The 16355-nt window shown below is 42.0% G+C and overlaps 1 protein-coding gene across 2 annotated transcripts in view; it reads left to right on the plus strand.

Moving 5' to 3' along the window:
* ABCC1 (ATP binding cassette subfamily C member 1 (ABCC1 blood group)) overlaps positions 1–16355 on the plus strand; it is a 44542-nt gene extending 28187 nt beyond the window's left edge. The window contains exons 17-32 of one of the 2 annotated variants that reach the window (XM_069870555.1): positions 975–1151; positions 1783–1950; positions 2335–2512; positions 3024–3068; positions 4653–4737; positions 5600–5738; positions 6617–6824; positions 7552–7862; positions 8710–8909; positions 9423–9549; positions 9927–10028; positions 10659–10805; positions 12010–12168; positions 12900–13066; positions 13817–14011; positions 15243–16355. In XM_069870555.1, coding sequence (XP_069726656.1) covers positions 975–1151; positions 1783–1950; positions 2335–2512; positions 3024–3068; positions 4653–4737; positions 5600–5738; positions 6617–6824; positions 7552–7862; positions 8710–8909; positions 9423–9549; positions 9927–10028; positions 10659–10805; positions 12010–12168; positions 12900–13066; positions 13817–14011; positions 15243–15351 — 2517 coding nt within the window. In that variant the 3' untranslated portion in view covers positions 15352–16355. The remainder of the gene's footprint in view (positions 1–974; positions 1152–1782; positions 1951–2334; positions 2513–3023; positions 3069–4652; positions 4738–5599; positions 5739–6616; positions 6825–7551; positions 7863–8709; positions 8910–9422; positions 9550–9926; positions 10029–10658; positions 10806–12009; positions 12169–12899; positions 13067–13816; positions 14012–15242) is intronic. The other variant, XM_069870556.1, reaches the window with a different exon arrangement.

The raw sequence follows: 16355 nt of genomic DNA on the forward strand, positions 1-16355 counted from the left end.
CCTAATTTCCTGGCAAGTTATGTATATGCCCTCGCCTACGCTCTCTGTGATTGCTTCTTAAGCCTCAACCCAACAGCTTCTGAATCTGTTGATTTCAGATTTACCCAAATAGTCAGAATGATGGAGGTGACAAAGATAAGTATTTTGGTGAGTCTTATTGGCAGCCAGCTGTGAGGTGGGGAGGCCTTATTACACACACTCCAGCCTGAGGAAGAGCAGTATTGGCTTCGACCTGCTTAGACATCCAAGAATTACAGGGAGGGAGGGTACACACAGTTACGCAAACATAGATATAGCACAGAGCTCACAGAGGAAAATTGACCTGGAATTAAGCAAATAAATAAAAAGTCATTGTTTTGGGTTTTGATGGTGCTGTAATGTATGGAAAGAAAACGCATGTATTGCATTTAAAAGAATGCACATTTTGTCACTTCCAAAATTATTCTGGAAAAATAAAGTAGGTGAGACCTGAATCACTGATTATTTGTGCGGAAAGAGAAGGCAGAACTAGTCTTCAAAGCAAAATACTTTGGAGTCACTTAATCTCTTCCTTTTAAATGACCTTTATATTAAAAACTACTTCCCCTACTTTTTTGCAGTATCTTGGCAATGATACATTTGCTAAATGCTGTGTTACAGATCAAATTGTTTTATACAGAACATAGCTTTATACTATGTGAAAGAACTAATGACTTTTGACAGTGATTGTGTGAACGTATTCCTTAAACAAATGTGTCCTCTAACTTTACACTAAAGAATTATATTTAAAGTCCTTTATTTTCTACCAGCACACTTTGTTACATTCACTTGTAGAGAGGATTGTAAAAATAAGATTTTGGAAAAGGCGATAGCCCAGGAACTACTTCTTGCAGTCACCATTAGTACTGTCTGCTTCACAAAGCCCTGCTGTGCTTTGACTTTGTGTGCAGACTTCAGTCTAAAGTACTGAACAAGAAACTTTATTTTCTTTGCAGGGCTCTGTAGCCTACATTCCTCAGCAAGCCTGGATCCAAAATGCAACTCTGGAAGATAACATTCTCTTTGGAAGGGAGATGAATGAGATGCGTTACAAGCGTGTGATTGAGGCTTGTGCACTGCTGCCTGATATAGAGGTCCTTCCTACAGGAGACAAAACAGAAATAGGAGAAAAGGTATTTTAAGAACTCGCTCTACCATAATAGCACTACAGGTTGTAGTTAAGGCCATATGACTTCTCTTCTACTTTATCTTAAAACTGTATTGAATTTAGAACATTCAGAGTAGGAATCCTCTAAAATAGGCAAATTTGAACAGTATATTTTTCTTGTCTGTAAGCCTCAAAGAGAGGAATAAGCTGATGTTCTCCAGAAGACAGGGATATGCAGGGATAAGTGCTTTGCCTGCTGACAAGTTAATAGGTGGGCTGTAGCTGCCAACTGGCAGCCCCAGGTTCAGTAGAGGAAAGAGCAGAAGAGAAGCCTCAGATTCAGAAGAGAAGTAGCCTCTGAATGGACAGAGTTAGGTAGGTCTGTCTAGGTTATTTGTTGTACAAAACTAGCAAACAATTTTTTTTTACTAGCCCCTCAGTAATGGTGAGAACTGAATAGATTTACTTCCTTCCAAGAGGTTTTTCACTGTGATTACTTATGCTGTTGGGGTAGTGAAATTCTTCATGATGGAGATCTCTTTCATACAATGCTGAAATTTCTCTAATTTGCATAAACCGCCTATGACTTATGTCTTTCACAAACTGACATCTCTTTCCAGCTGTAAATAAAGGATCATATTTTCTTGTTTCCCCAGGGAGTGAATTTATCTGGAGGACAGAAACAGCGAGTCAGTCTTGCTCGGGCGGTTTACTGCAATGCAGATATCTACTTATTTGACGATCCTTTATCAGCTGTTGATGCTCATGTTGGAAAACATATTTTTGAAAAAGTCATTGGACCAAAAGGAATCCTGAAAAATAAAGTATGTCATAATGAGATACTTGTCTCTGGAGAATGATTTGTTTTTCTTTGCTGAGTTCAAGTGATTCCAAGTTTGTCAAATAGCATACTTGGACTTACGTTTCAAACATCTGAAAAATGAAAGAATCCTCCTGAGATTTTTAGAGAACTTTTCATTATAAAAATGCATTGTTTTATAAATGTTCTCTCATTTCTGTAATTCAGATTTCTTTGAGGAAAAATCAAGATGAGGACAGTAGCTTTTTTTTTAAAAATGCTGCATTCCTCCTGTGGTTGTTACTGTATTAAACGTGGAATTCCAGCAGCAGTAGTTCAACCATCGTGTTTAATAATTTGAGATGTCGGTGTTAAAAAAATTTTTTTTTCTTCCCTTTTTGCTGTATAGACACGGGTTTTGGTAACCCACGCGGTCAATTATCTGCCTCAAATGGATACAATTCTCGTAATGACTGATGGAGAAATCTCTGAGATGGGCTCCTACCAGGAGCTGCTGGAGCAAGATGGGGCTTTTGCTGAGTTTCTTCGTACATATACTAATGCTGAACAAAGCATGGAGAACAGTGGTAAGCTTACAAATAAATTCTCTTGGGATAGGTTGATGCGTGGAGTGTTGGGGAGAGACATTAAAGGAAAAATATTTGTACTGGAAGGAAAGTTAAAAGAATTAAGGGAGTCTCTTAAGGTTCTTGAATTAAGTCTCTTCCCCATCACTAGGGAGAAAATGTGTATGTTGGCTCCCTGCACATAGTGAGGTTTTTCTGTTGTTGTCAATTTGAGGCAACTTTAAGGCAGGTTTTTTTTTTATTTTCTCCTCATCGGTGCATATCTTGAAAGAAAAGAAGTTTCTTGATCTGTCACTTGTAGCCATCTGATCTGGATTTTTTCTTTTTCTTCAAGTTTGTCTTTTTTGACTGTATGGGGTTTGGGATTAAAGAGAGGTCCATTTTGGCAAATTTGATCCTGCCCTGGGCATTTATGGTTTTGTGATGTAGGTTGTGGTACTTGGATGAATTTGTGTGTGTTAAGCCTGAAAATGAGTTTCTTCTGGAAAAAGTTAATTATATACACTTTTAGACTCAGATCCTTCGTTAGAAGGAACGATTCAACGTCTGGAACCAGGTAACTGCTTTTTTGCCACGTGGCTTTATGTTAGTGCTTATGTTGGAGTAATATGAGTAGCTGCAGTGCATTTACAAGAGACCAAATAATTTTTAAAGAATTTCATCTGCACAGTGGAAGGTATCAGCTTGGTTTGCATGTTACTTTTTTCTGTGATGCTCCAAGAGTTGATGTGTCAGCTTGTAGATAATTCAGCAGCAGCGATTCTTTATCTCAAACACTTCCATGAGGAAGTTTTAAAGAAGCTTTAAACACACATCCTGGGCTTTGGAGTGTAGTGAGTGTACCCAGAGAGGGGTTGTCAGGATTGAGCTCCGAAGGTCTTTTTTGTTCTCGTATGTGTATTCAATACTTCACATCTATTCCCTTTTATCATTACTGGACACATTTCAACAGAGCCCTTTTTAGCAAGTTCTACCTTAGGTGCACGTGCCAGCTTTGCCCTGGCAATCTGGAGCATCTTTCGTTCTCAAGAGGTAAATGCAGCATGAGGAGGAAACCTTTGTAGCATACAACACAAAATCAAATCTGAGAGCTGTTAAGGCAGGATGGTTTATTTGCAGTTTTGTTTTGTTCATGTGGGTGTAGGACTCCGGAGGTGCTCTAAAGCAATATGACACTGGATTGCTTGCTGGTTTTCATATGAGAGTCCTTCAAAAGAAATGCTGTCAAGTGGTTAAAGTAACCATCAGATCCATATCAGTTTTCTCTCATTCATGTAAATAAAAATAGGAACTAAATCATTGTACTCTTCACTTTTTCTACTTTTTTTTTTGCTTCTAGACTACACTGAACAGTTTAACTTTGGCTTTTTAGAGTGGTAAACCTATGTTCAGTTTGCAGACACAGGATGGAACAACTTTATGTTCAAGCAGTCCATGCTTAATGTTTTAATGAACGATTTTGTGCATGTATTTTGCTTTAGTATAAAAGCATGAAAACTTTGGACTCCAGATCTGGACAGACTTTTTGTTACAAATTCTGAATTAACTTTTATGCTTGAAAATAGTGTTCCGATTAACTGACAAGTGTTTAGGTGCCAATCATTTGGCTGCTTAAAAACACCAGACTTTTGCATGTTGCTTCCTGCTTAATTTTTTAGGAAGACTCGAAGTTAATACTAGATTCCTTCTTTTCTTACAGCTTCACTTCATCATGTACTGGAATGTCTTCTCATTGTGTTCTAAAATGAAAATAATTATAGTTAACTGTAAAAGATGTGGTTTGGAAAGGTGTGGTTGCGTGGCTTGCATTTTTTCCCCACAGAGTGAATCACAGTGTGACTTGGTATTGCATGCTTTAACATCAGTTATGTCCTCATAATTATATTGCATTATAATTACTGACTACATTTGGTAGAAGAATAGAAAATCAAGCGTTCATTGTCTTGCTAATTAGTCTGTTGGTGGTGGAACTAAACTGGTTTGTTCACCTGTTCAGTTATCTGTTAGGATATATAAATGCTTACTTGTATTCCCAGCTTTGTTTGCACATTGGAACTGCACCTGGCATTTAGGATTGAAATTAAACCATTGTATCTTTGTGCCTACTGTTTTAACGTTTACTTTGTCACACCCTCCCCAGATACTAATAGTCCATCTGGAAAGGAAGGGAAGCCTGTAGAAAATGGAGTCCTTGTGAGTGAAGCCCCTGGAAAGCTAATTCATAGGTGTGCAGTCTCTCTTTTTTTTTTTTTCTTTCTTTCATTCTTTCTTTCTTTCTCCCCTCCCCCCCTTTTCCATTCTGTCACTCAGTTGTGGACAAACAGTAAATCAGTGTTTGTACTATTTGTTAGAGGAAAATGTATTTTCTTGGATCCGGCAGCCTGAGATGGGGCTCCTGCTGCTCCACATTTCCAGGTCCAGCGGTAGCAAGGGTGAAGGTTGGCTCCCAGCAGGCACAAACAGAGTGTACATGTCATGTAAGAGGGGGAGTATTGTAGTGGTTAGTGCAGCTCTCGTATGCTTCCCAAGGGTTCTGCACTCGACTGCTGTCAGATGGGATGAAGTGCTAAGTGGGCCTTTTATCTGACCTGGTACAGCTGCTGTTATCACTCTGGTTGGAACTTCCTAAAGTCAGTCTCATAAAGTATGTCTTATTCTTTTGATGCTCTAGAGATACTATATTTCTGGAACCTAATGAGTGCCTGGATGTACAATTGCCCATTTTAGTGCCAGTGTGGGAAACAGTTTTGCAGCTCAGCAGCTGCACTATAGGTGATGATCACCAGGCATTTTTCTTTTGGGACTTTTGATTGCTTGACCAAGGCTTCTTTGACTGGCTCACCTGTTACTTGTATCTGAAGATGAATACTTGAGAACTGAATGCCAGGAGGAAGGATTAAGAGTGCACTGTTAGGGGAGGACAGAAGCACTAGTAACCACAGGCCTGATGTTGACCGGTTAGGAGATTGATTATCACCAGAGAAATGGAAAACACTCACTTGGAACTGTGAACTGTTTGAGTCTATTTATGAAGTAAACATCTGGCCTGTATGATGCTAAGACGGAAAAATATATGTCTTCAAACAGGCAACTCAGTAACTCTTCAACATATAGCAGAGACACTGGGAAATCACAGCAGCAGAGCAGCACAGCAGAGCTGCAGAAGCCGCTTGCTGAAAAGAATTCCTGGAAACTGACAGAGGCCGACACGGCGAAGACTGGGAGGGTAAGGTGTCTCAGTCTTGCTTCTAGCACCCTCTTACAGTTTCAGAAAAATCCCCAGGGTTCGGAAGAAAATATCTTTCAAAGACCATGTAACCAGAGTGGGGAAAGTCTGAGTGGATTCTGAGACTTGCTGCTTGTGTAGTACTTCATGGAAGTGTTGCTGCACTGTCTGCTCAAGTCTACCCCTGGTCTGAGTGCAGAAAGAGTGCTGACACCAAAACTTTTGTTTAAGATGATGGGCCTGACCACATGAAAGTTTAAAAGAAGGAGGAAAACTTTGCTAGGAGACGTAACTGCCATTTTCCCAGGAATCTCACTCATGTTTCTCTGAAAGCCCTGGGTATCCTGGGATTGGATACTTCGGCCTGCAGTGCAAACTGTTGAAATTCATGAGTCTGTTCCAGCTCCTTATGCTGAAGGACACATTTCATTAGGTCACTTAATTTGTCACAACCTCTCTCCAAGAAATAGCTGCAAAGTTGCTTGAATCCTCTGATTAGAGATAGATCATAGGATACAAGCCATGTGAAGCAAAGATTAAATTAAAGGCTATATAATCTTGTAGTAAAAGGAGAGAGACAAAATCTGGAACTCCCTAGTTAAGCTTCTGACCGCACTGCTGAAGCTCTGTGTTATTTTAGGCAGCTCTCTCCCTGCTCTTCCCTTCCCTTGGAAGACAAGGGAAAGATGGTGTATGCCAGCCCAGGAGCCATGTTTGGTTTGGCACATTTCCATAGAACGCTTTTCACCTTGTGTTCCCAGGCAGTGGCTCTCTGGAGTGCAGCTGTTATGTTTTTATAGCCCAATGCAGGGGCAGTTGCTGGTTTTGAAACTCAGTCTGCAAAAATGAATATATTTTGTTTTCCCTTCTGTCTTCAGGTAAAGGCGACTGTGTACTGGGACTACATGAAAGCACTTGGGCTCTTTATCTCTTTCTTGAGTGTTTTCCTCTTTATATGTAATCATGTAGCTGCCCTGGCTTCCAATTACTGGCTAAGTTTATGGACAGACGATCCTGTTGTCAATGGGACACAGCAGTACACAAATGTCAGACTGGGAGTATATGGAGCGCTGGGAATTTCTCAAGGTTTGTTTCGTCTTGCCTATTTTAAGATTCACTTGTTCAGAATGTTTTCAATGTGCTTGGGGTTTTCAATGTTCTTGAGTTCTTGTTTGCAGAACTGCAGTAGCAGTTTGCCAAGAATTTGAGTGTGGTTTGGTTTTTGTTCCCTCTTGACAGAAAGATTAAAAACTTGAGGGAATTAAATAAAAGGGAAGTAAACCAACTTATTACGTTATTCAGCTAGTGATTGTGGTTTTCTGTCATTTGTACAAAACAAAGTAAAGTGGTTTGCAGGGGCTGATGTGCCAGCAGTTGGTGACAAAAACATCTGACCCAGGAAATGGGTCCCTGGCCTGTAAACGAACCGTGCTAGCCTGGTTCACAGGGACACTTTGTCACTGCTGGAGGCCATGGCCTGACTGAGCTGTGTGGCTGGTGCTTCCTCTATTTGAGAGTCCACTGAAGGTACCACAGGGAAGCCTGCTCAGCAGCTTTTTGTGTCCTCTTAAGTTTCCCACATCAAAATTGCTGTAGAAGTCATGCAATAAATACTAAATGCCACCTTAAAATTCAGTGGTCTCTACTCAAGGAAAGTGCTCAGATATTACACAAAATTTTATAGTGGAGAAACCACTAAGTGAATCCCAGTTCTCAGGGTTGTTGTGCTAGAGATGTGTGAAGTGGTGACAAAATGAAGGAAAATATTTTCTGTGACAGGTGGAAGCAGATAAAAACCAGTTTTCTTTTCTAGGTATTGCTGTGTTCGGCTACTCGATGGCCGTGTCAATAGGGGGAATATTTGCTTCACGACACCTGCACCTTAACCTGCTGCACAGTGTCCTCAGGTCTCCAATGAGTTTCTTTGAACGTACACCCAGTGGAAATCTGGTGAACCGTTTCTCTAAGGAGATAGATACCATTGACTCCGCCATCCCACCAATCATAAAGATGTTCATGGGCTCAACATTTAATGTGATTGGGGCTTGCATCATCATTTTGCTGGCCACGCCTATAGCTGCTGTTGTTATTCCACCTCTGGGACTTGTCTACTTGTTTGTGCAGGTAAGGGGTGTTACCTGGGGGGACTGAGACCAGCAGTCTGCTCCTTCTGTGTTACTTAAGACAGTTCTTACTCTGCACTGGGACGTATTTTAATGTGTTTAGTTTGGGTAGTGCTTGCCTGACTGTACTTTGCATGTTTTTTTAATTAGCTGACATTAGCACAGCATTTCCTTCCACTGTCAAATGTGAAATGACTTCTGTGCCGAAGGTCATCTTTAAATACCTAAGCAGACTTTATAAACATACAGTTAGATTTTGAGGCAGATTTTGAGGCAAATTTTTTATAGCATGTTGCTCAGAGCCCACATGCGGAGAATGTGGGCTCTGAATGTTTGACGTTTCCAAAACTTCTTTCCAAGCCAAAGAGCAGCCGTTAGAGGGGTACGTGTGTGTTGCTGATGTGCCTGTTTCCTCAGAGTATTGTTTACAGAGCAAGAGAAACATGGCAGCCTTTCATTCCTCTCTTGTGCAGGCAGGGTGCTTGCTTCACTCCTCCTTTACTCTTAGAAATCTAGTAAAGCCATTACAGGTTAGAGAGAAGCAGCTGGGTTTTGACTTGGACTCTTGGAATTAGTGAATCTGTCTGTGTATTGTGCTGTTGAACTAAGCTTGCAGAGAAGAGCAGAAGGAGAAAATAGCAATTGCATGAAATGGTTTGATTGACAGCTGTTTAAAGACAGCACAATGCATGGAATGGGTTTTTTAGGCCTAAAAGTGTTGGGGAAGGCAGGTATTCCCATGTGCGAGTTGAATCTCTGTAACAGCCCAAATGGCATGGAACACTGTGGCCTTTGTCTTTGCAAACGCAGTCTGGATGTAACCATAATTCTCATACTCTTATTTGCAGAGATTTTACGTGGCTACTTCTCGTCAGCTGAAACGCCTCGAGTCTGTCAGTCGTTCTCCTGTATATTCTCACTTCAATGAGACTCTCCTGGGTGTAACTGTCATTCGAGCCTTTGAGGAGCAGAAACGTTTTATAAAGCAGAATGACATGAAAGTGGATGAAAATCAGAAAGCTTATTATCCAAGTATTGTTGCAAACAGGTAACAGTGGGTTGAAATATTGAAAGGCAGTTATATAGAGAGGGTGTGGTTCTGCTGCTTGTGTTCCTTATCAATTGTGGCTCCCAGCATGCTTGTCTGGGGCAGGGAATCCTGTGTGGATACATCTGTTTCACAGATATTTTGCTTAAGCTTCTGTCAGGGAATTAGGATTGCTTCTGAATTTCTTTTCTCCCTGAGTTACTTCTGGGTAATATTTTTTTTTTTTTTTTAAATTTTGAGTAATTGATCCCAATGTTAATGGCAGCTGCTTTCTGAACTAAGACAGGAATTTATGCACCTGAAAGGTTTATTAATTTTGCATGCCTCTAGATTTGCACGCTGTTGGAGCAGAACCTCAGATACCTTGCAGTTCCTGCATCCTTAGCAGTACACAGGTGCCATATTACTATACTTTTCAAAAACAAGTTGTGTGAGAGAACATTGGTTGTCTGCATTCCTCATTCTCTATGAATGAATTACCAGAAAGATACAGTACATCTTTCTCTCTTGCAGGTGGCTAGCTATCCGTCTGGAGTTTGTAGGGAACTGTATTGTCTTCTTTGCAGCACTGTTTGCAGTGATGGCACGCAACAAACTCAGTCCAGGACTGGTTGGCCTCTCAGTGTCCTACTCATTGCAGGTAATTTTTTTTTTTTTTGTAAGACTGCATCATTTGTTTTTTTAATTGTAAGACTGCATCAGAAAGAACCCATCTATGGCTTTGGAGGGAAAACTAATATAAGGAACGTAGAAAAAGAGTAATACTTACCAATAGCATCTGGAAGGATGCCAGGAAGTTCCTTCTGTGTGTTGCCTGTGTGAGAAGATGTGGCTAAGATGACTCCTTATTCCCTGCATATTAAAGGCATCTGGACTTTTCTCCTATCCAGCTCTGATTAGCCAAGATCTTGTCTGTATTTATTCATTCCATAAACTTGTGTTGCTTCAGTTGTGTGTTATTTATTGCAGGTAACACATTTAATGTAAACTGCTTATAGATTTCTTTTCTTCTTGCAGATTACAGCGTACTTGAACTGGCTAGTTCGCATGTCATCTGATCTGGAAACCAACATTGTTGCTGTTGAAAGAGTCAAAGAATACACTGAAATGGAGAAGGAGGTACACTGAGTTGTACACCACACCTGTAGAAGTCAATGTCCTGTCCTGATGTCTCGCCTGCAGCCTGGCTGAGTGGCTTGTGGGATGCTGAGGGGTGGGACAGCCTTGTGTTGTCAGTGCCTTCCATCTAGGGACAGGCTGTATCCTAGCACGTAGTTCCTGTGTCCTTGTTTGGCGCTGGTGGTGAATGCAGTGGGGTGTGTTCTCTCCTCTTGCACTTCTGTGGGAGGCTGAGGCAGCAGCTGTTTACTTTAGCAGCTTGTTAATCTTTTAGTGCTTCGGTCTCAGTTAAACTGCTTCTAGTTTTATGTCTGGCTTCCCCAGGGGGTTCCTTATCATGAAGGGGGGTGTACAAGCAGGTTATCTGAACGTGTGCTGTGTGTATGATTCTGCTGTTCGTAAATGGGAAGTTTATCCAGCAAGTGGAGCTTGGGATAGTGAAGCTGTTGGCTACATATACCATTTATCTGCTTTGGAGCAGCTCTTTCCCTCTTTTCCCATCGTTGTCACAGTTTACTTTTGCAAACTACACACTAACAAGGATTTTTCTTAATTGCTTTCCTCGAATCTTCTGAACCCATGTCTGGTTGAAGGAGAAGCTGATCAGATATGTTCATGTGGTTCTTTCAGGCTGAATGGAATATTGAACAAACTGCCCCAGCGAGTACATGGCCTGAAGAAGGGAAGATTGAGTTTCGAGGCTATGGTTTACGTTACCGGGAAGACTTGGATTTGGTTCTGAAAAACATAAATGTTACCATAAATGCGGGTGAGAAGGTAATGAATCTGAGTTTCTAGTGGAGTGTTACTGTTCATAAGTCTGCATGCATAAGCCAAAGTGAGGTCTAACCCTGTTCTGTAGTGTGTCTTGGGCTCTCAAGAACTAGGAGAGCTTCTGTAGAATCAGTCCTGTTGTAACTGGCTGATGTAGTGGGCTCTTCCCTTTTTGAGGTGTGTCCTGCATCGTGGGATAAAGATGCACTATTATGTGGGCTTGTGAAGTATCTTTCAATCTGGTTTCATAAGAAGGTGACGTTTATGCTGTCTGCTTCCCCCTTCCCAGGAAATTTTGCATATTTTCATCACCGTAGGCAAAGGTTGCAGAGAAATCAGGTCAATTATGGTCTTGAGAAAATAAGGTACCAAGTAGAGGGAGGGAAACCCTGTCTAGTGAGGCAGATGTTGCAAGGCGTGTCTCTGCAGGAAAATGTGACTTCTGAGCAGATTCTCTGGATCTGGACAGACTGATGCTGATATTTGTGTGTCTCCTACTACTTCATCGTACGTGCACTCAGACACATCCCGCTCTAGTCCTATGTGGATTCTCTGATATCTAATCTTAGTGCCATCTTGCACGTCAGTATAAAAGGTAGCTGCAATGCAGATCTACTCTTGGTCTTCCCTATTTGTGGTATCCAACTAGGCATTTGCTTTTTTACCAGAGTGCACGCTTTCTGTATGTCAGTGTGGGCAGAATGCGATCTTGAGAGTGGTTAGAAAGGGCAGATGGCAAGAGATATATCAACCAAGCAAAGCAGCCGTTTTATATATTTATTTTAAAAAAGGAAAAGAATTGGTGAAGATAGAAGCTTAAGTAGGATGCAAAGCATATGGTATGAAGCAGAGAGCTTTTGGTATATTTCTGGTAGAAATTCAAACAAGATAAATGTCAAGTCAGCAGTTATAACTGTGAAGCATGAACCAAAGGGAAACCTTGGCCTGCTGTGTCCAAGTCCATCTGCCTTTCTGGAAAAATGGACAACTTGTGTGATAGGATTGAAAATTTTGACTGCTTTTTGTTCTTGTTTTTCATATCCAGCGATTTTTCTTACTCTTTGATCAGCCTTGATTTGTTACGCTGTTTTGGAGTTGGTAGCCCAGCAAATAGGACAACCTTCTGAAACTCTTGGCTTCAGGTTGATGCTTGGAAATGCCTTAACTCTTCCCCAAAGTAAATTGTTCCTGTATTACTTCGCAACAGATTGGAATAGTTGGAAGAACAGGAGCTGGAAAATCCTCGCTTACTCTGGGTTTGTTTCGAATTAATGAAGCAGCTGAAGGAGAAATTATTATAGATGGAATTAATATCGCAAAGATAGGGCTCCATGACTTGCGGTTCAAGATCACCATCATTCCTCAGGTAGGAGGAATGCCGTTGCCAGAACTCGTTTTGCAACAGTTTACGAGTACTGAACTTAGTCTCTGTAGCCTTTATTGCCTGCCTGTTCTAATTCAAAGACCATAAAATGTGGTTATAAATCATTGCTGTAGCGCACTGGCAAAAAGCAAGTGAGCACGCCGTAAAAGGTTTTCTGTGCCACTTCTAAAAGTCTGGGGGGGCACTTTGCTTTCTCCTTTTGATCACATCAGTCTGACTCTGCAAGGTGGAAAGTATTTCCAAATTAGTATTTCCCCATGTCCAAGAAAAAAGTGCATTGATTTCTTTAATACTGCAGCTGAGGATTTTTGAAATATTTACAGATGGTGTAATTCCCTAAGAAGTGGAAGGTTGGCCTAGTACTCCCTGCTGTCAGAGGTTGAACAGGGAGTGCCTATTCTTTAGTAGCCCAGGAAAAACAAAGTTGGATGACTTTCCCTCCTCTCTGCTTCTGGATTCATGAGTTACTGACTCATGGAAAAGTCTGGAGCGCCAGAGTCTGCAGAGGGCAGAGGTCTGGCCACCGAGAGGCATAAGAAATAAGGGTAAGGGAGAATAACTTGCTGTTACTGGAAAAAATGAGGTCATTCCTAAATTAAGTAGTTTTGCTTGTTTGCAGCTGCACATGTTGTTTTCTTTCACTATCTAAGAAATGTTATTGGAGTGCGTGCCATGTTTTCTCTACATTGTCAATTATCTCTTTCTATGAGTAGGATCCAGTATTGTTTTCTGGCTCTCTGCGTATGAATCTTGACCCTTTTGACCAATACTCTGATGAAGACATTTGGAGGTCTTTGGAATTGGCTCACCTGAAAAACTTCGTATCGTCCCTTCCTGATAAACTTCATCATGAGTGTGCTGAAGGCGGAGAGAACCTCAGGTACGCCTAAGAACTGTGCTTGTAAGTGTTGCCTTAAGAACTACGTGAGAACTGAGAGAGGGGCGTGTGTGCCCTCCCGTCTGCAGACTTTCCATGTCCAGAACTGCTACAGCTCACTTGGGCAGGATGTAGCTAGACCCTAGCAGTGCACAGCTGCCCCCAACCCCATGTGAGGATTTCGGGAGCAGTTGAGGAATTCTTAATGCATGACCTGGCAATCAACCAACTAAATTTTATTCAACGTGTTTTAGTCTCTCACGTTTGGGAATTTAATTTAATAAATGCTCAGAATGCTGTTAGGTTTGACAGCCTGAGCAATCTTAGAAAGGATTTCAGTAGCAGCAGCCTGCTATTTGTAGTGAATCCTCGGAATGTGCCGTGGCTCTTGCCCACAGATGCTGTTTTTGTAAGGGAGCTGCTACCTTGCTTTTTGCACCATAATGGGGATATATGTTTAGTCTGTAGAAACCACTTGAAGTCTGGTTCTCAACACTGCATCGATTCAGTTACGGTGAAACCATTTGTAATGTGTTCTTTTATTACATTGCTAGGACTTCATTGTGAGGGGAATGTAGTTTCTGATGCTGTTAGATAATCTGCAGTGAGGTAGCAAAACTGACCTTACCTGTTCTGTTGGATTCTTGGCCCAGATACTTTAGGGGACTCCTTGCAAGGAACTGCAGGGCTTCAAAATGAGTACTGACTGCAAACTTATTCTGACTTTTTTTCCCCACAATCCCATCTGCGCAGCGTGGGACAGCGCCAGCTGGTGTGCCTGGCGCGAGCTCTACTCAGGAAGTCCAAAATCCTGGTTCTAGATGAAGCCACAGCTGCTGTTGATCTTGAAACAGATAAGCTTATACAGTCAACAATAAAGTCTCAATTTGAAGAATGTACTGTATTGACTATAGCACATCGTCTGAACACAATAATGGACTACACAAGGTAAAAGCAATACCTCTTTTGTCTTGAAGAATGCCATATGTGACCTGTGTGCGCTCTACTTAAATGAGCATCTTTGTTAGCTAGATGTTCACCAGTGCGTTTTTAGCCTTCTCTCCACAGAGCTGCTGGAATCCCCATTTTGATAGGTGGGGCTGTGCTCGGCCTGGGGAGCAGCTCTGATCGCTCTTGCACTGCTCTCATGCCATTCCTGTCCCGGCAAACTGGGAAGGGGTGGGAGGCGAAGACAAGAGTCTGTTCAGGGCCCTAATTTAGGCACAGCTGGGAGAGGCATCAGAGCTTCAGGAAGCTCATACCCTAAACTAGGCACAAAAAGCATAAAGAACCAAAGGGGTAGGTCTTGTGCCTGTCTGAAGTTCATTTGATGTTTCTCTTTCTCTCACTTCTGGTTAAATTCGTACAGTTTCCCTCATCCCCAGCTGTCCTGTTAAGGTGTGGGTTTGGCCTTGTAATTGCCCTTTTAAGCTCTCTTGCCCTTTTTATCAGAGAACGGCAGACAGCGGTGTGTGCTCAGAGATAAGCTTTCTGTGCACTTCTGTAGATCTTTTTGTGCTGTCGCTAGTGTAAGACGCGAGGCAGCAGCTCTGCCCGTGGAGCCCAGTGCTGGCACCGGGCGAACACCCATTCGGTCACGGCCGCGGGTGACACTGTGCAGCAGTGCCTGTTAACGGTGTCCCTGCAGTGCCTGCCCCGTCCGGGGATGTAGCCAAGGGCAGTGTTTGGAATGTGACCTGATTTTACTGACTATGGTAACTCGCTTTGTTAACTTTCTAATTCCAGTGGCACGTTTTCTTTTTCATGAGCTCTGACTACGTTTGTAATTTGTCAGCAGAAGCTGTATAGCAGCAGTTGATGTGGTGCAATATTACGGGAAGGTTATCCCAGGTCTTGCAAGGTCTTAGGGGCTCTCGAGGGACTCACCTTGACAAGAAGAGCTGACACCTAGTTTCTGGCTGGCTCAGAGCACAGTCAAAAGTCTTCTGGCTGCCTGCAAATGGCTGGGTAAACGTACACTAGGTAAAAAATACACTGGACAGACCATCCACGGTGAGGTCAGGAAGGAGAGAACCTCTGTTCATTCATACAGTCTGGCTGTCTTTGCTCTCATATAATGGCTCTGTTACAGTTGATACATACATGTCTGTACATACACATCTCTGTTCATTGGCTTTCTGGATCATCTCGTGACCAATTTTTTTCCCTTGTTTTACAGAGTTTTAGTCCTGGAGAGAGGAGAAGTTGTGGAGTGTGGTACCCCAGAGCACCTACTTCAGGAAAAAGGCATTTTCTATAGCATGGCCAAAGATTCAGGCTTGGTATAGCATTTGAACTTGGTTAATTCACATGGGGAAGGGGGAGGTGTGATACGTTCAGAGATCTGTCATTTCTCCTGAGCTGGTGTGAACCGGGCAGTTCAGTTTGACCTAGTGGAGTCAGCCAGAGCGTGGTGGTGGAAGTAATAGAAAAATACATTTTTCTTTTTTCTTTTTTTTAATTCTCAATAGTCATTTTAGCCAGTTTTAGGAGAAACACATGCACTGTGCAAACCACTTGAGAGACTTAATTTTTGCTTGAAAACTGTCATTATATGCTCAAACGTAAGGCGGAGTGATTCATCAGAGAAGTTCAGAAAAGCTTTTTCTTCCCAACTGCTCCTATGTTCTGAAGCCCTCTCCCCCTTTTTTTGTTTAAACCATTTTTGCAAATGCTAGTTATTTGCTTGTTTGCTGATTCCTCATTTGATGAGCCATCTATTGTGGGATGCACTTGGAACATTTTGTGGCATATAATACTATACTCCAAAGATTTTTCTTCTTGAGAAATAACATGTGTGCCAGACTTTCTCATTTACTGTACATGGTTAATGCTTTTATGCATTTTCCTAAAGGTTTCTTGTGTTTACAGTGTACAGCAGCAAGTTCACTATAAGTCAGTAGTGCTGACGTGAAAAAGCACAGTCAACTTCAAAGCAGTATTTAAGCGTGTCTAGAATGACAATCACTCCAAAACCAAATTTGCGCAGCAGTCCGTGTGTTGTACCTGATGCAGTACCTGATCTTCCACCCACTTACTCAGGAATTCTGACTGGGGTGGTGAATCCTGGTTATGCCTGCGGGGCCTCGGCTGAGAAGTGTGGGTTTGCCTGAGCAGAGGTTGCAGTCTCAGCGTGAGATTGATTGTAACGCCCTTGGCTTTGGCAGTTCTGTGCTTTAGTAGAAGCTCTGCCACATCAAGGACCAGTAGCCTTACATTGAAGAAACATGCCCTTCATGCTGCTGCTGCTGACTCGTAAATTTTGTGGGTAACTGTTCTGTTACGGTTGTTT

This window comes from Phaenicophaeus curvirostris, chromosome 16, assembly GCF_032191515.1.
Source record: "Phaenicophaeus curvirostris isolate KB17595 chromosome 16, BPBGC_Pcur_1.0, whole genome shotgun sequence".
NCBI classification, from domain to species: Eukaryota; Metazoa; Chordata; class Aves; order Cuculiformes; family Cuculidae; genus Phaenicophaeus; species Phaenicophaeus curvirostris.